General features: G+C 41.8%; 2 protein-coding genes across 2 annotated transcripts in view; both read left to right on the top strand.

Annotated features, from left to right (window-relative positions):
- Positions 1-20,566, top strand: part of LOC139736360 (uncharacterized) — a 74,159-nt gene that overhangs the window by 22,618 nt on the left and 30,975 nt on the right. Inside the window, exons 6-7 of the mRNA XM_071647115.1 lie at positions 16,775-16,897; positions 17,476-17,684. Of these exons, the coding sequence (XP_071503216.1) occupies positions 16,775-16,897; positions 17,476-17,684 (332 nt within the window). The remainder of the gene's footprint in view (positions 1-16,774; positions 16,898-17,475; positions 17,685-20,566) is intronic.
- Positions 8,153-10,146, top strand: LOC139736358 (piggyBac transposable element-derived protein 4-like). Its single transcript, XM_071647114.1, has one exon. It carries the CDS (start codon positions 8,153-8,155, stop codon positions 9,998-10,000), a length of 1,848 nt encoding a protein of 615 aa, XP_071503215.1. The 3' UTR covers positions 10,001-10,146.

Raw genomic sequence — 20,566 nt, 5'->3', positions numbered from 1 at the left:
AGAAACACATCCATGGCCCTTTCCGCCTTGTCAGTCTCGCAGAGCTTGTTCACCAAAGTTGATTTGCTGAACCCAGAAATCGCTGACACTGTATCGCAGCCGGAGAAGCTGTGCAAGAAGATCAAATACCTCCGGTATCTCTCTGGCAGGGCCTCCCTGATCTTTGTGACATCATAAGATGTTTCTTTGGCTGTTGTGAGGAAGATGGGATGGTCTGAAGCATGATGAATCAGCAAAACCATGATGTCGGTGTCCTCAGCCCTCACCTCAACAGGAGAATCTTTTGACTCATCTAGAGCTGCCCGAACTATAGCAGTGTCTGCATCATCATGGCATTGCTGTACACTGATCCCATTTCTACTGAATGTCTCTGCGAGCAGGAGAATGAGCTGGGCCTTGTTGCTCTTGTTGTCGAGAAACTTTTCTCTTGGAACGAGGCTTTTGATGTCTGGGCGAATCAGAATGTCGCAGCATGCATTCTTTGTTCGTCGCAGGTGATCATGGTCCTTAGTGGAACTGCCGTATCCATCAAAGACCACAGTGATTTGGAGAAACTGACTCCCCATGGACTTCACAAACTGGAGGTAGCTCTCAGCAATGCCCTTCCAGGTGAGGTTAGCCTCCCACTTGACGTTGTGCAGGAGCCACCCACCATCAATCACCAGACTCTTGCAGGGGGTTTGTTCAACGGGTTCCACAAATGCCTTCAGAAATCTTCCCAGGGCAGCCTTGACTGGCTTTCGCAACTTCTGGTCTTTGTCAAATAGAGACATTGGTGTTGGCGTCAACTCAAATCGCAGAGCATCTTTGGTCTTGACTTCACGCTCACTGATGATGATTAGACGGTTGAAGAGCTTGAGTGAGTCAATAACCAGCTTCTTTCCATTGACTGTAGGTCCACTTCTGAGGCTCTCTAATGACTTCACCTTGTGCTTAGTTTCCATTGAATCAAGAACCGTTCGTCCATTCATTTTGGCCTGCATGGCTCTGCCAACCTCCTCTGCCTGATCAGCGTTGACTGGGTCCTCTGGAGTGCTACTGAATCCTGTTGAAAAGGATACTAGGGTCTTCTTGTCCCGTGTTGCATCGAAGGGGTTGACCTCCTCCAACCATTCGACAATGGCGTCGACAGCATCTTCGTCATTCTTCATCTGAGCTCTTGTAACGTCTGTGTGGTCAGGTACGCCACGCTTGTTCATACCTTGTTCAAGTTCCTGGTGAATGCATGAGAAGTGGTTTAGCGTCTGAACCCAACACCTGTGAGCAGATTCATTCCGGAAGCGTCCTCTGTTTAGACCACCTGAGGACTTGGCCTCACGCATGAGTGTGGTTTCTATCGTGATGTCAGTCCATGTACCTGACCACTCATGGTCTGAGAACCTGACTGCATGGTTTCCATACACGGTGAATTTGGCAAGAGTTTCCTGGAACACTGGACTGTCCTGTCGCTGGTGCATTAGCTGTACATACAGCCTTGCTCCCTTGGCGTACTGATGGTGGCCGGCTGCTGCGAAGGTGTTGAGCATTGCAACGATGCAGCTGAGGTGACCTGCGTGATCCGGGATACGCTCACACCTGATAAACATCTTGACGAGGTCGATTCTGCGATGGTACCAGACCCAGAGTGCAGGTGTCCTTCCTCCTTCAGCCAATGTCTTCAACCTCTCTTCCATCCTCTCCTTGAACAGAGTGACAATCCTTGGTGGGTGTGTTGTACCTGTTGGGGAATGACCGTTTTACGTTGTTAATAATAATAAAGATCATTCAGCTTGACAATATGAATATTCAGAGACAGTTACAGATTTACAGATCGGAAAGATTGCAATTACCTGTTTTGTCATCTTTTGCATGCTTGATAAAGTCCTCCATGTCTTTGAACTCCTGCTCGCTGAAAACAACTTCTCTCAGCACAAACTTTGTAATTGCAGCAGATGCAAGAAGGTGAAACCGGATGGACTTAGCATAAGCACCACCTGATAGGATGTGTTCTGCAGTGCTGCTGCCAGGGTAAACCAGCTGTATCAACTCGTGCAGCCCTGAGTCTGCCATGATTGCCCCGATGGACCCCAGGAAGCTTCTCAGGAGGTGAAACCCGCCTAACCTTGTGATGATGGGCAGCTCTGACTGAAGGACTATCTGAGTTGCTTTCAACCATATTGGCAGATCGAACGTGATGACAGCAGGAGACTGACCAATACGTAGGCACTCCATTAGAGTAGTGTAGATGGTGCTATAGTCATTCGGGTCACCCTCGACGATTGGAAGAAACTCAATGAGTGACTTCTCCTTGCATCCAGGTCGGTGGATTGACTTCATGAAGCCATTCCAGTTTGAATGTTCAAACGCAGGGTTGTGATTCTTAATAGCCCATCCTGCCGCCCAAGCGATGTCTCCTGGCAGCAAGGTTGGAGGGTCTTGGCCGAGATCTGCTACGGGAACAAACTGAACATCTGCCAACCCTATTTTCTTTTTTGGAGTAAAGGGCAGAATTTTCACCTCTGTTGCTTTGAGAATGGCTGCTTTCTCCTGAGTGGTTATATTCCTTCTTGGGATAGTCGCGAGAAGCTCATCTGGTCTTTCCCGCGGAGCTGGACAAGTTGCCTTGACCATGCCCATGGCATGGAATGATGTGTTCCCATTCAGTGACACAATGTTCAGATCTATATTATCACCAACAAATTGATGAACTGTGCTCTCCTCTGGAACAAAATGTGCAGATGTTTGGGGATCCTCATCCATCTTTTCATCACTACTCTCCCCCTGGTCTTCTGAGGATAGAACTGCGTCTATTTCGGTTTCCTCCATCTCCACGTCACCTGCTTCATCGTCATCTGTGATGTTGGTATCCTGATTCATGCTACCAAGTTCATGTTTCACACTCAAGTAACAATACTTGTAGTGATGGAGCTCAGCATACGACTCGCAGTATCCCAGGCGATGACAACGTTCAATCAACCACTTAGACCCAAACTTGTGGTCTAGCTGAACCGTGAGTCCAAGGTGAAAGGGCATCACTCCTGACCGAGGGCGGTATGCTTTCAGCAGGTTTTGCCCCCAGACTGCCACCTTTTCATCAGTTCTTACGATCGGCTTCAGTAACTGCTGTAGGCTGTCAGGAATTAGAGCTAGCTGGCTCTCTGTGTTGGTCATGCTTTCCACTGAAGGATATTGCTTTCGGGCAAATGGAACTCTTGCCATGTCTCCACAGATCAGTTTAATGGCAGCTGAAATCGTGAGCTCTTTCAGTTTAGCATTGTCAAGGGTGTGCAAAGGGTTGATGACATGTTGACGGTAGTCTCGAAGGATTGCATTTGTCATGTCTTTCATGCACACAATGTCCTCTCTTCTCTCTTCCGACGTGAAGTAGAGAGACTCCTTGTACTCTTCCTGAAGCTTTGTTTTCAGATATCGTCGGCCATATGCCAGACTTTTGTCCTCGGTTGGATCAAGCTCTACCATCTTCATGTGGATATCTGAGAGAGTTGTCACACCGTGTTCCACTCCTTCATCCATCCATTCACACAGTTTGTCAAACAGCAATTGTCTCTCTTCGTCAAGAGGCCGTCCGACCTGAGGAAAACGATAAAATTTTGAATTAAAATGACTGCAATTTATTGTTTATACCCCTAACATTGCTCTCAGTGGAGTAATTGACCATTGATCTTTAAAGAAATCGGAGATCCAAAGGGGTCATTAATTTGTTTAACAGTCTTTACCTTAGACTTTTGAACTGGGTGCTCGAAGAGGGTCCTGCACTTAAGATGGTACAGTGCTTCTTCTGCAACCAAATCTATGATCCCAGACAGGCGACCAGCGACTTCATTTCCCCAGGCATCTCCTCGGCTCAGTGCTGTCTCCATGAGGCTCCTTTTTAATCGATCCATGTAGCGATTGTCAGGTGCACGATACAACTTCCGGGCTCTTTCTGGAAGAATAGGAAGGTTTCACAATACTAGTAGCCACATATATAGGATCAGGTAAGTGATAGTAAATGATTCGACTTTGAGTGGTAGTAAATTAAAAGGCGATAATATTCTAGTTCAACCATTTCTGCGACTTGAACTTGAGCTACTTCTATTTGCCCTAACCCTAGCCCTAATCATAACCCTAACATTTACCCTAATCCTAATTCTTACCCTAACCCTAATCATAACTATAACGAGCCTGACCAAATTTGTCCGCAAGTGAACTAGAATACTTTTGTTACAGCAAGAAGCAAGAAAAATTGATTTCTCAAAATATTCATGGAAACTTTTATAGGACCCTACTTATGACAGGCAACCTACCAGGGTTTCTGGCCAATGCTCCAACATTGATGCCTTGGTTACAGAGTATACAAACTTCACGGTACACAAGGTGTGCTGCTGGGGTTTCGGACTTGGAGCTACCGGCAATTGAAGTGCCTGACCCAGAGAGTACCCGGCGTCTTTTCATCCTGTCATTCCATTGGTTCTTCTCATCTTGTCCTGGGGAACGCATTGTGTAGAAAGGTAGTTTTGGTCACTTTTTTCATTTTTTTAAGCATTAAAACGTCTGACAGATAATTAACGAAATATATGCAAGTAGTACATCTGATGAATGGAGAAACTTACCCTCAGCAGTTGCAGTGGATGCACTTTTGACATGATTGAACAACTCGGTTTTGCAATCCATATGGTATCTCAATTTTGGGTCGTCTCCATTGTTCCAGTCTTCATTCAGTCTCCTGCTAAGCGAAGCATCGTCCACGCACTCAGAATATGATAACATCAGTGGGTAGCCCTTTCTAGTAACTTTTGATAACTTCTTCACTTCAGTTTCTGGACCATCACAGATGAAACACCTGACGCCATGGCCAGGTGCCGTTATTACATCTGCTTCCATACTGTTCTTAGATTCGTAATGCAAGATATCTTGAAGGAATCCCAGAAATTCGACAAATGGAATGGACAATCAGCGGACTGCTGATCATGGACAGGCACAAAGGGAAAGGAATGAGAATCAAACAGTCCCAGTATGTACAGCTGCAGTGATAATTTGGTGTAATGGATATAAGAAAATGGGAACGACTACTTCCCATGTTTTCAGTGCAACCCGCAAAATGGTAAAACCCATTATATAAACCCAATGAGATACATATAAAAATACCAATATTAACATATTTTGGCGGTGCAAAAAAGGAGGCGTGGCCTATTTTATGGTCAGGTACAAGTTTTTGCTCAAATCTAATGGTTGGAATCAATTCAGCACCCCGGATACCCCAAGTTGGACATAATTATCACATGCTAATACTGGAAAAAAAATATTTTTCCATTTTTGACCCCCCCCCCCCTTGTTGCCTAAGTTTAACTTGCTCCCCAGAAATTTCCACAAGGACTTGGGTTAATAACTAATTGAGAATCAAACATTTAATAAGTATGTACAACAATAATAGGATAGTATGTGGTGTAATAGAAATAAGAGAAATGGGAACGACTACTTCCAATCGTACACAAATGTTTTCAGTGCACCCTAAAAACCCACTGTATAAATCCAATGAGATACGTAAAAATACCGATATTTACGTATTTTGGCGGGGTAAAAAGGAGGCGTGGCCTATTTTACGGTCAAATAGTTGTTTTTACTCAAAACTAATGGTTGGAATCGATTCAGCACCCCCAGAAACCCTTATTTAGACATCTCACACCCTTATATTGGAAAAAAACATTTTTTTCCATTTTTGCCCCGCCCCCCTCTGTATGCTCAACTTTGATTGGCTCCCAAGAATTTTCCACAAGGATTTGGGTTGGAACTAATTGAGAGGTGTTAGTAGACACCTTTATGAACACAATGGTAAAGAAAGCTATTGGTAAGCAATTTTTTCACAGATGGTCCAGAAATTTTCTAAAATGCCCTAACTATCAGATCGGCGACGCTAACATCAAGACGGCGCAGCCTCCCGTGTTGGACAATGGCTGTTGGCTGTGTCGCGCATGTTCAGAACATAATGATCTGCCTGATTAGCGTCCTCTTAGCGTTTGCGTGGCAAATCTTTAGTTCGTGTTTATACCACTGTGTGGTCAAGATGAGAGAGATGAATGGCAAGTTTTACGTTTGAAACTTGTCTGTGTTCTTTCTTTCCTTTTTCTCACAAAAGCTGATTGCTTTTCTTATAGGCTACAACAACACGGTATTATGTATGCTGAAGAAGCTTTGCAAAACGGGATAAAAAAAAAAATCTGACTGAAGCATGAAGGAGAAGCATTTTTATGTTCTGCTTTACATGGTACATATTTTGTCCTATACTATTATGACAGAGAAGAAGCGCCGTCTTAGGTTATCAAGCGCAGTCGTTATAACATTGCTGAATTTATAATTGTATGTAAGATACATATATTTTGGTATATATATATATATATATATATATATATATATATATATATATATATTTCTATATACATGTAGACAGAAAAAATGATGATGAAGATGAAGACTGTCAAAATGCATTACCACTCTACTTTTTCATCTTTTCTATACCTACTGGTACCAACACGCGGACTAAACGTTTCATTATATATAATCATATATATACAACATATAAGGTGAAGCGGGCTTGGCCTCCTACGTTGTGGGTGCTGAATTATATTTATGTGTATGTGTGACGGGAAAGACTGCTCGCAGACGTTGCAGTAATGTTCACTAATAGCCTTTTACTCTCCCAAGCTTTCGACGGAGTTACCAGTCTTTTTCAAGGGCTTGGGACGTAAACACAAAAGCGCGCAAAAAAACAACCAATTTGCATACATTTGAACAGAATAAGGCAAAATTATATATATTATAAAGATACACATATGTGTATTAAAAATATGAATATATATATATATATATATATGTTGATAAGGTAGCCCACGTGTTGGCAAGATAAAAAGATAAGTAACAAAGCTGTAACAAAATTCATGCTGTATTCACCAACGGTTTATTTCTTCACACAAATTTTCGAGCGTCTCGCCGCCCTTTCTCAAGTGTTGATACTGAGAGAACAATAACAAAATTCATTTTATTTTATTGTATTATTCATTGTATTTTGTTACTTATCTTTATATATGTACATATATATATATATATATATATATATATGAAATGAGAGAGACAGAGCGAGAAAGAGAAGGCGCCTTGTACAGAACAAGTGTACATGTAGCTACTTCATTATTCATCCAGGGTGAGAAGATAAAAGGGCATTCACGAACGTAGTTCAACGAATGTGTATATACTGTATATACGTGAAACATGTACGTTGAGTTATCTATACGTCCATGAATGCCTTTATCTTTTCCCACTCTGTATATATGAGTGTATATATATATATATATATATATATATATATATATGTACATGTGTCTTTTAAATCGACATGGTAATGGTTTATTGAAATTCATTTTATTACAATGTTTAGTTCGTTGACATATTTGATGAAACTTAGATTTACTGACTAAAATCAACTGCATGATAATTATAGTCTGTCACAATTATTAACGCGTTTGAATCTGCTGGCAGAAAAGGTACAATATAACAGGGAAAAGGTAAGGTTGACATTCGCAATTGAAGTACTGCCAGTTCAAAACACTCATTCCCAATTATTTTACGAGTGTTTACAGACCGATATTCTTGTTTCGACAGGATATTTTCATGTATTTCCATAGTTTGACCAACAAAATACTGACACATGTTTTTCGAATGTAATAGACCATGACCAAGGTTGGGTGTCAAGGCCTTCTTTTGTTTGAGGCGGTCTTTCGGTAGGCGCTTTCATCTATGCAAATAAGGCACTCTTATTGTATTCGCGGTGAGGTGGCGGTGGCCATGAAACATCTATTCACGCGTGCCGCGCCTTTATTATGGGCTAGGTTTTGGAAATAGGCGGTACTCTTTCTTTTCAGGTCTTTCAAACGAAAGTTTTATTCTAGAGCTATAATAACCTTTGCTTATACGTGATTGGCGAAGGTATCGAACGTTGATAGTTTTAATCCTGCTATTCTATCACCTGAACTGATCACATTGACTTACATAAGAAGGGGGAAATTGCCAGTGATCATCATTTATCTCGATCTCTCCTGCGATTCAACAACGTTACTGCTTCATAATCTCTAAATACTCTATCAGTCTCTCCTGAATGAGCTAAAGTGTGTTTGCTTCTATGGCTCCACCGAGAAAACGGCGAAGGCGTGAGTTCACTGCCGATGAGGTCCGTGATTTCATGTTGGACTCTGACTTCGAAATCGAGGATATTGTAGATAACAACTGGGAAGAAGACACGCAATCATCTCGTAGCAGTGAAAGCACAGAAGAACGTGATTCCTCACGTCTTCTCCCGGAGTTTGAAGAGCACGGTGAATCACTGTTTGAAGACTCGTCAGGCGACGAAGCTGATGGAGGTGACGATGACCACCTCAATGATCTACCTGCGCCTCATCCAACAACTCATGCTGAACCACTCTCCGATCACGATTGGCGGAGACTTGAGCCTGACGAGCGATTCAAGTCAAGTCGACGAGTGTATGACGACCAACCCAGACTACTTTTCGACGCTGAAGGATTGGAGCCAGTGGACTTTTTTACGAAGTTCTATCCGACTTCCATCTTTGCCCACATAGCAGATGAAACGAACAAGTATGCGCAACAATTCTTCGATTGCCCAGCGCCCCTCCCAGAGGCGTCTCGATTCGGCGTATGGCTGGACACCGATGAGGAGGAGATACGCGCTTTCACCGCACTTCAAATAGCGATGGGACTGGTGTCAAAGCCATCTGTGCCTCAGTACTGGGAAACGAACTCCGACATCTTAGTGACTCCTGGGTTTGCCGACGTCATTTCCAGGAATCGATTTCAGCTATTGAACACCTTCCTACATTTCAATGACAACGAGAAGCTCGTGCCCCGTGGACAGCCCGGTTTCGACCCCCTTCACAAGACGCGCCCCCTCATCGATATGTCCCAGCCGACGTACCTTGAGCATTTCCTTCCCGGGGGATACCTGTCAATCGACGAGAGCTTGGCGCCGTTCAAAGGAAGAATCTCCTACAGACAGTACATCCCAAACAAACCACGGAAATGGGGGATAAAATTCTGGATGCTCTGTGACGCCCAAACGGGATTTTGTCTGCGGTGGCGGCAGTATGTCGGAGCCGAGGGACAAGACAATGGGGACAGCGCCACTGAAGCCCTGGTGAAACAGCTGACGGAGCCATTCTACAACACGGATCGCGTGATCGTGATGGACAACTATTATAGTTCCGTAAAGCTCTACGAGGATCTGTCACGGAACGGACTTGGAGCCTGTGGAACGGTGAGGAGCAACCGACGAGGACTTCCAGAAGAGATCCGACGTGGTGGTCTGCACCTTGCGAAAGGTGACGATCCCGTGTTTTTCGCCAAAGGGAGGGAGATGTCAGCAGTGACTTGGCATGACGTGAAACTCGTGAACGTGCTGTCGACCGTCAGCAGCAACGATCTCAAACAGAAGCAGATACGGAGTAAGAACGCCGAAGGAGGTCGCCGTACGATTCAGAAGCCAGCAACTGTTGACGTGTACAACAGGTTCATGAACGGCGTGGACAAAATGGATCAACGCATGTCCTACTACCGCTACCCTCATAAGAAAATCAAGGGATACCGCGTAACCTACCACTTCACCATGGAAGTAGCTCTCGTGAACGCTTACATCGCATTTCGCATGGCTGGCCACAAGATGTCCACGCGCGACTTCAGATGTCGGGTGATTGAGGGTCTGCTGAACGGCTACAGAGCATCTCGCTATCGTCGGACACCGTCACCTCCCATCGCCGACAACGAGGCAAGACTGACTGAGCGCCACTTCCCAGCAGAGTTCGAAGATCGACAACATCGTCCTGACTGCTACGTGTGTTCGGACCGCAGGAGGGGAAGGCGAAGACAGACGAGGACATACTGCCGACAATGTGGACTTGCTATGTGTTGCATCCCGTGTTTCGAGATCTACCACACCAGAAAAGATTTCCGATCATAGGTCACAAACACTGAGTCTTCTGATGACATGAACTCTAAACAATGTCATGAACTTGTCGTGTATAGGCCTGTCTACCGTTGCTTATAGAATATGCATGTTCAAATTACAGCTCACAGATGGCAAGCATTTCCAGGTGCATGATTCATTGTAATTACATACCATAATCTGTAATTACATACCATAATCGCCAATTTTATCATTTATTTGTTTTGCTGATGACACAAGTTTGTTTTGTTCTCATCGAGACCCTAATACATTAATTGATATGATGAATATTGAGCTTAGGTCTGTGCAATCCTGGATTTATGCCAACAAATTATCCCTGAATATAGAAAAAACTTATTATATGGTATTCAGTAATTCTTTGAATGTTGTCCCACATGAGATCAAAATAAATGATATATGTTTAACGCAGGTCAATAACGCGAAGTTTTTAGGGCTTTGGATTGACCGAGAATTATCCTGGAAAACTCATATTAATTTTGTAAGTAAAATTTTGTCCAGAAATATTGGAATTTTAAACAAGCTTAAACATTTGTTCCCTGTTTATATTTTGCAGAGTATATATTCTTCTTTAATATCTCCACACTTTAATTATGGAATTTTGGCGTGGGGAAACGCAATCAATTTACTATTAGATTCCCTTCTTCGCATTCAAAAGCGAGCAATAAGAATTATAAACCACGCCGGATATTTTGCTCATACCAACTGTTTTTTTCATCAAAACAGAATTCTGAAAATTCCAGACCTATTTTATTATAATCTTGGAATTTTCATGTATAAACTAACAACTAATGAATTACCATCCGTTTTTATTCACATGTTCAAAAGAAATCGCTCTATTCATTGCTACCCCACTCGTCAGAGTGACGCCTATCACCTTCCCCGTACTCGCACTATTTTTGCAAAGAAAACAATTATGTTTACTGGACCCAGATACTGGAATGACCTCCCTCAAGATATTACTTCTTCCTTATCCTTATTCACCTTCAAACGCAAACTAAAACGGCTATTACTTAGTGGATACACACTACCCGGCTCTTAGCAACATTCTCTTTTTTAATACCCCCAGTCTTTTGTCTTTGTCTGCAGCTCCAAGTTACTTCACGATACCGTTATAGCACTTTGTGTGTGTGTGTGTGTGTAAACACGGCGAAATATGTACAGTCTCGTTTAAGCGATACTAAAGTATTCATGTGGTTCGTTAGTTCGTTTTTAATACTGATTTTGCACTGGTACAATTTAAGTTGGTCGAGATAAACATGTCCGTTCTCCGTATAATTTCACGCCTATAAATTCGGGAACCTACAGTTTTTACAAGCGTCATTGCTTTTATGTAGGCCCCATCATATTTCTGACATTTATTTGTGATATCCTCAGATGAAAATGACCATTTATATTTGTGTGTAATGTTAGTTTGTCTTTTTTTCTTCAAACATAAGATATGGTTGTATATGTTTTGTACTTTTGTTTTATTGTCAATCATTTTGTGATCCCATCACTGAGAAATGGAAATATGAAATAAACTTGAAACTTGAAACTTGAAACTTGAATTACATGGACATTATTGGTTTTACGATCCAAGACTGAGATGTATTGAAGTATAATCGCGATATCTGTCTGAACTTCACCCCAGAAGAAACGTTCCGTGTACTCTCACTTGTACTCATTTGCATGTACACAAAACCAGGTGGTTATTGTCTGTCAAATCGATCCCAATTACCAATGATTATGTCATTAGCCAGGGTAACGTGAAATCTTTAGACATGAATTTCTCTGCCAAGTTATCTCTCATATTACATTGCCTATTTACAGTGTACACACAATGTATGTACATTACAATAATGGTGATATTCCCGTAATTGTAAGGATTGGTTATTTATTATCCGTAAGTCTTCGAAATAGTAATTAATAGCATTAAAAAAAATCAAATACTGTACAAAGAGATAAACGTTCATATTGATGATATGGTTATACACAAAATATCAATGACAATGTGATAATTTATTGAGATGTAGCTCACAAGTTCTTGTATTATCAGAAAAGGTTGATATTATGGGTCAAATCGATCCCCATGAGTAACCAGTGATATGCCAGTGATTGTGCCACTAGCAAGTTTATTATCAACTTGTACTAGTAATTTATTTTGTATACATACATATGTCCGACAAATTATGGAATTATGGATTTGTGTAGTGCTCATTACACTTACAATGTATACTTGTCAGTGGCAATTCTGAATCTCGATGGTATATTGTCGTGTTTATGAATTCAATGGTGTATCTTATCAAACTTTAGATTATGTGGGGTTATTTATGTCATTGTGTAATTATTCCTTGGCTCTTCAACAATAAGTAGCCGCTGTCATGATTTTACAGCGAGTTCCACGATCGCATTTGAATAAGTAATTGTCATATCACCACATATTACATGCATGTAAGTTGTCAATGTAAGAGCAGTGAATTCTTTTCCGGATATCACTAGTCATCGTGTGAATGAGGAATTGAAAATAAAGCATTATTCACAGTGACGAGTGAAAGAGATAAACTATACTCATCTGTTTCTTATTTGTAATTTAATCAGCGTTGCTGAGTGTGTAATGTCAGATCAAAGCTGATCAATTATAGTGAGATTGCAAAACTGAAGTGTATGTAACTACTGAAGGATACTAGTAGTATCTAGAGATATTGACGAGAGAAGGTGCAATGTATATTCAATAACAGGTTGTATATGTGGAGTGAGATCAGTTTGAAGAGAGAATACTATTGCCAGAAAGACAGAGAGAGAGAGAGAGAGAGAGAGAGAGAGAAAGTGACGAATGGAAATGGAACTCGACGTTCCAAAAATAGTTATCTATGACATACAGTATAACGATAATAATAATAATAATAATAAACATGTGTGCATATAATATATATATACATATATATATATATATGTATATATACATATATATATATATATGTATATATACATATATATATATATAAATATATAAGTATATAATATGCGTATATTTCTTACTCTCTCCCTCTATATATATATATATATTTATATATATATATATTGTATACATACATAGATCGAGGTCGTCAGTTTCTTCTTCGCCTAAAAACACAAAATCAAATAAACAACCGACAAACAAGACTCAAAAGCACACATACAAACAAAGCAAGAGTATGATTATTAGCACACTTAGTTGCATGTAAGGTTGGAAAAGTATAATAAGCGAAGCTAAAAACATGCACAACAAAGGAATTCATCAAATCATACACTCCATGCAAACGTACTGTACAACAACGTCAACATGTAAGCTAACAGTTTTTATATCCGCATCAAATCATACGAGACGCAAGGTACGAAGAAACAATGCACGAAGCCTTGTACAGCAATTCCTCTTTAGAGTATATAGTTCTCCCCCCCCCCCAAAAAAAAAAGAGAGAGAGAGAAAAAAAAAAGAAGAAATGAAATTCGCCAATAGGGTATTAGTAACAACAAGAGTTTGAGAGACAAAGCGATTCTGTCAGAAAGAGAGAGAGAGAGAGAGAGAGAGAGAAGGGACAGATGGATATTGAGGTTAACGTTACAACAATAATTTGAAGTTATTCATATATCATAGAGAGATATAATAATTTTACCTCGACTTCTTCACTTATTTTGTGAAGTAAAGATTTGAGTTAACGACATTCTTGTATGACCAAATTACACCAATTATTGAATATTGAAAAAGGCTGCGTCTTGATCGTTTGTATGGATAGTACCCCCCCCAAAAAAAAAAGAACACACACACACACACACATATCAAACAACACACAAACAAGAATCAAGGCAAGTTCCACAACAAAAGGTTTGATTATACAGGTACACTTAGTTCTATCTTAGATTAGAACAAAAAAGCTAAGCTAAAAAAAGGTCAAAATCACGTTGCACTTTGCACAAATTACGTAAAACAGCATCAGGTGTCAAGTAAGACAGCCTACAGTACTGTGATCTGTTGTATTTGCCAAATTTATTCACGAAATTTTGTAGAAGAGGAAGTGCAAGAGAGTTGCTCGCCAAGTATATGAGGAGCTCATTGATACACAACAACAATAAGAAGAAATAAAGACATATCGCGGTTCGATTCATTGCCCAGAAATGTCAAAAGTAATATCTTTATTTTGTATTTCCGATGGATTTTTCACCGAGTCAAAAATCCGTTATAAAACGATCTTCAGAAGTGTAACGTCATAATAATTTGCAGCCCTCGATACGTACGATAACAACAACAGAAATGAAAACACGGCGCACTACGCGGTGCAGATAGCAATAAGGTTCGTAAGTCCACAGGGTTTTAGTGAGAGTTTAGTCAGTTTGAATGACTTCCGCTATCTTGGAAAGTCCTTCACGTACGTTTTTGGATTTGATCAATGTCAACATTGGAATTCCTTTTGTTGACTAGTTTTGTTGAGCACTTTACCATTTTGCAAAACATGGGACACTTATCGTCAGAAGAAAGTACACAATAAACGCATACAAAGGGCCAAAAAGATAGGACATTAGCTATCGCGATGTGTGCTTTGTGAATGTCTATGAATCGTTTACTATGTATACAGTAGGAGAGCGGATCGTATCACCGAACGCCTTTTTTTTTGTGGCTTTGAATTCAGCACATAGTGGATGAAATGTCGGCAAAAAATAACACCGGTTATTCACAAAGTCCTGAAAATACGAATTCAGCAAAAGTACGCAAATTATTCACTCAGGTTTTTGGAGAATAGGCTTCAAGTATATCTTTCTCTCCAAAAATTTAAAAAAAAAATCAAAAGTTGTCTTTTACAACCGCAAAAAAAAAATCGCATTATAATTAGGTACATGATTTTCGTAATGGCATAGTCAATGCTTTCACATCTTGTTCTTGCACCAGAACCACAATTCTTACCCAAGGTTCACTACATGTACCTACTAGTATTCTTACCGAGGGGAGGACAAAGAGAAAAAGAATCGGCTAATGAGGCTCATTTTTTTTCTCACCGCAAAATGTCTAATACGAACATTTTGAATAGTTCCCATGATAAAATCTTGCGATAAATCGACATCTTCTTCTAAATCTGAGGTAAAATGTGAATTTCTTAACGTTTTTGCATTTTTGTATTGCATTCTATTTTTGCGGTTTCAGTCCTTATAAACGATTTGTGAGGCCAGTCTACGAGGTCCCGCGAGTATTGAAGATCGTAAGTACGTAGAAATATGCGTACGAAATTACTATGATGTCGGGCAATACCATACCAGCTGCATTATGTATTCAGTACTTCCCTTTCTCAAGGTGTGTATATCGAACTCTTTCTAGCGCTAATGATATTATGTAATGACACATTCATACACAAAAGGGGACTATACCTGGGTATTTTTATACCCTTTTCACCTCCCCCTCTTTTTCTACCATTCTGTCTTTAGTCCTAAAGTACGCCAACCTAAATTTCTCCTGGTATTCACTTTCATTTGGACAAGGAGACCGGCAATGACAGGCTAAAAACAATGACGATCACGTCAACGCAAATTATATGGATGTGCCGTGCGGCTTAGTTCACGAGTCAAGTTTTCGCTTGCTGGTACGCGTGCATACACAAGGACAAAGGCGTTTTCTTCTTTTGTATCTGATTGTATGTAAGCGTCGGGACGATTACAGTACATCAAACAGACAAAAGGATGAAAGGCTTGACCGTCAAAATAAAAGCTGACCTTCTCTGAGGGACAAAATGAAAGCATGCTTTCAGCCGTCCCGCAGGACAGCATCCAAGCGGAACAAGACGACTGGAACCTCATAGAAAAGACACGCAGACTCAATAGCGTACACACGCGTGGTTTACCAATGAGACTTTTGATTTATACACAGCTCACAGAGGGTGCGCTCACGCCGAATTTTCCCGGCGCGAAGAAAACATACCTTGTCGAAAAATCATGAATTTACTCTAAAAAATCCTATGTAAGCATACACAAATATTTAGTTCAAACGATAGATACAATTATCTGCTATCATTATATATCAATGGCAGTTTCATAGTGCAAGTAATTATGATACCACAAACACTTTAATGAGCAGGAGTTTTCTTGCTCTTCTTAGTCGCCGATCGGCGACCATGGCACGTCAGGACTATGGTCGCCGATCGGCGACCATGGCACGTTAAGAGTTAAAGGGAGGTGACTAGTTTGTGTGAGTCCTGGTTAAAGGGAGGTGACTAGTTTGTGTGAGTCCTGATTAAAGGGAGGTGACTAGCTTCAGTTTTCACCTTTCCTCTTCCTCGTCTTCTCCTCTCTTTCTCTCTCTATTTTTTTTTTTTTTAAGATACAAACAGTATGCAGGCACAAGGTCCAGAAGTATCTCTTGGAAAATTGCCATATTCAGCTAAACCAGAAAAAAAAGATGTTTTTAAAAAGAGCATAATACAGCAGTCTGCTCTCTTTGAAAGTGGGAGGAACTTCTTCCTGGTTTTTCTCTCTTGTTCCTCAGATTGAAACCCCTCCCCCCCCCCCCCCCCCAAAAGTACACCTGCTGTCAGTAAGCCATTGAGGACGGGCTGATTTTACTACAACACGCATTTCCCACAGACACTTGCCCGAGTATACTCGGGACTCGTTCTCAATGGGTTAGTGTTGTAAACTAGGAAGAGGAACCAAAGATCACTTTGTAAGCCTCTTAGGCTGAGCTGCTGGTAGTGATAATCTGTTCTCTATCATTTTCTCTCTCTCTATCTTTTTTTTTTTTCTACCTCCTCCATTTCTTGTCCTCCCCAGATACCAACAAAATGGCAATTGTCTCGTGCAATGGTGTCCCTCCGCTCATCTCCCTGACGTCGTCCCCGACATTCGGGTGCAACGCAACGCGGCTGGCGCCCCTCCTCAATCTCACTCACATAGGTCAGTATGTATACAGATTTTATCCCAAAAATTATTGGTCAGACATACTCTATTGCGGCCACCCAAGGGAGACAGAAAGAGTGGCCATTATAGATAGTTGGCCACGATAGACAGGGTCTTTAACATGCATTTTATCTTGGGGGAAAAATTGTTTTGGTGGCAGAATTGTTTTGTTCTTTTTCTGTTTTGGTGGTCTGTTTTGTTGACCCGCTCATACCTGTCCTGACACTGTCATTTTTTTTTTTCTTCTAACAATTGGGTGAGCCCATTTTTGGAAAAAAAAAAACTGGCTATGTTAAACCCTCTTATAACGGCAAAATCCAGCATACCCAAAATAAAAAAGAGCAAATGCTAACTCTGATATATCTTGGTATGGGAACATGCTTCTAGTTGTATTAGCTAAAAACAAAAAATTTTCTGAATTTCATATATAACATACGGAAAATTGTGAGGGTGTGACATCATCAACTTGCTCATTATGCAGAATAACTAATGGACAAGGGATCTACGTGCTCCTTCAAAGTAGATCAAACATTTTTTCATACTCTAATATCAGAACCCTGTTTTGTGATTTGCAGATTCCAACAGGACAGTGTTAGTCAATCATGGTGCAGTGTCGACCTTCATGACCCTGCTCCAGTCCCGCGACACCGACATCCAATACTACTGTGCGGCAGCGCTGAGCAACCTGGCAGTGGACGCCAAGCACCGCGTCGCCGTAGTTAGGGAGGGGAACCACCAGGTCATCCGGTTACTCATCAATCTTCTCAGCTCACCTGCCGACAAGGTAACTGACTCTTCTGTCTTCACTGCCACCCATATGAGGATGGGGTAGGGGGGGGGGAGGAGGGTGGGGGATGGGAAGGAGGAGGGTTGGGGATGGGAAGGGAGGTGGGGGATTGGAGGAGAGGATGGGGGATGGGTGGGGGTTGGTGGGGAATAGGAGAGGAGGGTGCAGATGGGTGGAGAATGGGAAGCCTGAGGGTAGGAATTGAAAGGGGAGGGTAGGGGATGGGAAGAGGAAGGGTGGGGGATAGGAAGGGGAAAGGGTTGGAGATTGAGAAGGGGGAGAGTGAGGAATGGGAAGTGGGAGGGTAGGGATCGGAAGGGGGTAGGGAATTTGAGGGAGGGGATGGTGGGGAGAGGAGCGGGGTTGGGAAGGGGGAGGGCTGGGAATCGGAAGAGGAGGCCCGAGGTGCGGGGGATAGGAAGGGAGAAAGGTTGGAGATTGAGAAAGGGGGAGAGTAAGGAATGGGAAACAGGAGGGTAGGGATTGGAAGGGGAGGGGGATGGTGGGAAGAGGAGTAGGGGATGGGAAGGGGGAGGATGGGGAATGGGAAGGGAAAGGATGGGGAATGGGAAAGGGCAGGGTAGGGAATGAGAGAGTTTAGGATTGAAAGGGGGATAGTGATAGGAGAGGAAGGTGGGGGATGGGGGGGTTGAAGGAGAAGATGGGGATGGGAAGGAGAGAGTGGGGAATTGAAAGGGAGGATGGGGATGGGAAAGGAAAAGTGGGATATGAAAATAGAGAGGTTGGGTGATGTGAATAGGGCAAGTTTAGAATTGGGAGGAAAGGGGAGTCTTGGGAAGGGGAGGGTGGGGATAGAAAGGGAGAGGGTTGGGAATGGGTAGAGGGACGGTGGGGACTGGGAAGGGGGAGTGTGGGATGGGGAGAGGAGGGTGGTGGGTTGGAAGGGGAGAGTTTTACGAAACAAAACACGAGAACAAGACATGTCTATGATATCTTTGGAAACAAAATGATCAGAATGCATTGGTATTTATCTTTGTTTGCCCCCAGGATTGCACAGCAGTAAAATGTGTCCTCAAAATAAAGCAATGAAGCCATCAGAAATGTTTCAGTGATCTACTATTGCATTCAGCAGTGGAATAATTTTAAATTGAATGACTTCATGAGTGTTGATAATCATTTTTTTTTTTAACTTCTCGATTATACTGCAGTATACACAGAAAGCTCAAGCAGCATGGTATTTAGTGTCACAATATGTCAGCATTATAACAGACCTTGTGTACTCCATGGTTTTGCGACAACATTTTTTTGTGCCTGTGTTGAGCAGCATGTAAATTTGAAATTTGTGATGGATGTGAGGCAAACAAGCACCCTCCTCATGTATTTACATAAGAATGTACTGGTCCTGCTATTCTGGTATAAAAAAACACACACTATTAAGATGAGCAAGCTTTGGAATTTTAACCCATTGAGGAAGGACTGATTTTGCTACAACACGCATTTCCCATAGACCTTCGCCCGAGTATACTCGGGACTCGTCCTCAAGGGGGGGGGGGGGGGGGGTTAAAAGGCCCAATGGTATGGGGAAACATGGATGGTCAGGTTGAATCCATCTTCATTCGCTGTCTGCTGGGTTACATTCGACAACCATGAATAGCGCCTGTCGGCCATGTGTCAGCAAATATGTGCATTGAAGCTTACATGTATGCTCATCGGTAACGCTCGACTCCAGTCAAGATTCTTCAACTGCGTGTGTGCTTGCATAGAGATCAGTGAGAAAAGGCAGAGACTCCAACCCCGAGCACCCTCTGATCTGGAGATTATCCCGCCTGAAACCCCGAGCAAACGGGAGACTCCAATATGATGTGCGCGAAGCGCATATTACGAGCGCGGAGTTCCTTGCAGCCCGGTTTCCTGGAAGCTCTATAGCTAACAGTTAGGGTTCTAGATGCTCTCTTGTGCAATCTACGGCTTATTTTTCAACATACGATGGCAATAAGTAAGAAATCATTTCAAGCGGGAGATACAAAGCCAGGGCGGGAGAAATTAAATGTCAAGCGGGAGAACGGGAGATTTTGCAAAAATCAGATTTCGGCGGGAGATCTCCCGTCGAAAGCTGGAGAGTTGGAGTCTCTGAAAAGGTGTGTGCAATTGTACATGGATTCTCGAATATATCCATGTTTGGCCAGCCTTCCCACTCCAAGGTGTTTTCCATAATAACGGGTCTTTAAATTCCTGCATGTTTTTGTCACTACCATTATATGCAAATTAAATGGGGGGGGGGGGAGGGATGGACGGGTTGATGATGTCATAAACTCTGAACTCTCCTATTGGTTCTTGTACAAAGCATGATGAAAATTATGTTTTTTGTCGATAACTTTAATTATAGCAACTACAAAAGTCATCATTACCCAGGTTATTGCAACACACCAAAGATGTGGTGAAAAGGAGATAGATTTTCTTTTTGTATTCAAATCATAACTAGGGAGATTTGAGAGAGATTTACATGTAATGGTAAAAGATGCGAGGCCGTGGCATTATCAATTTTTCACATTATATGCTTGCTGCCTGACTGTACTATCTAGTAATTGCTTCATGAAAATGTGTAAAACTCCAGAATTCCATATTTTTTGGGGGGCAGAATTTGATGAAACCTACACAAGCCTGTTTATTTAATTTTGTTTATTTCAACTTTAGCATGGGATTGAATTGCACTTTGAGTATAGACAGTACCTCAATTGTGGTAGTTAAGTGGGAAGTTTTAAAGGCACCTGGAATGTGCATAATCAAAGTTTCCCACGTGTACCCAGCTTGAATGGTATGTCTAGGTAGGAATAGAGATCAAACAAATAACTGAATTTATTGCTGTTCCTTTGGGTGTGACGGCTTGTTGTTAAAGGGTCACGGTTGTGCAGTAGAGG

This window comes from Diadema antillarum, unplaced genomic scaffold (assembly GCF_040938485.1).
Source record: "Diadema antillarum isolate AM-2024a unplaced genomic scaffold, OU_Dant_1.0 seq00000637_RagTag, whole genome shotgun sequence".
Classification (NCBI taxonomy): domain Eukaryota; kingdom Metazoa; phylum Echinodermata; class Echinoidea; order Diadematoida; family Diadematidae; genus Diadema; species Diadema antillarum.
Note: the sequence above shows the minus strand (reverse complement) of the source record. Positions and strands in the feature narration are given on the sequence as shown.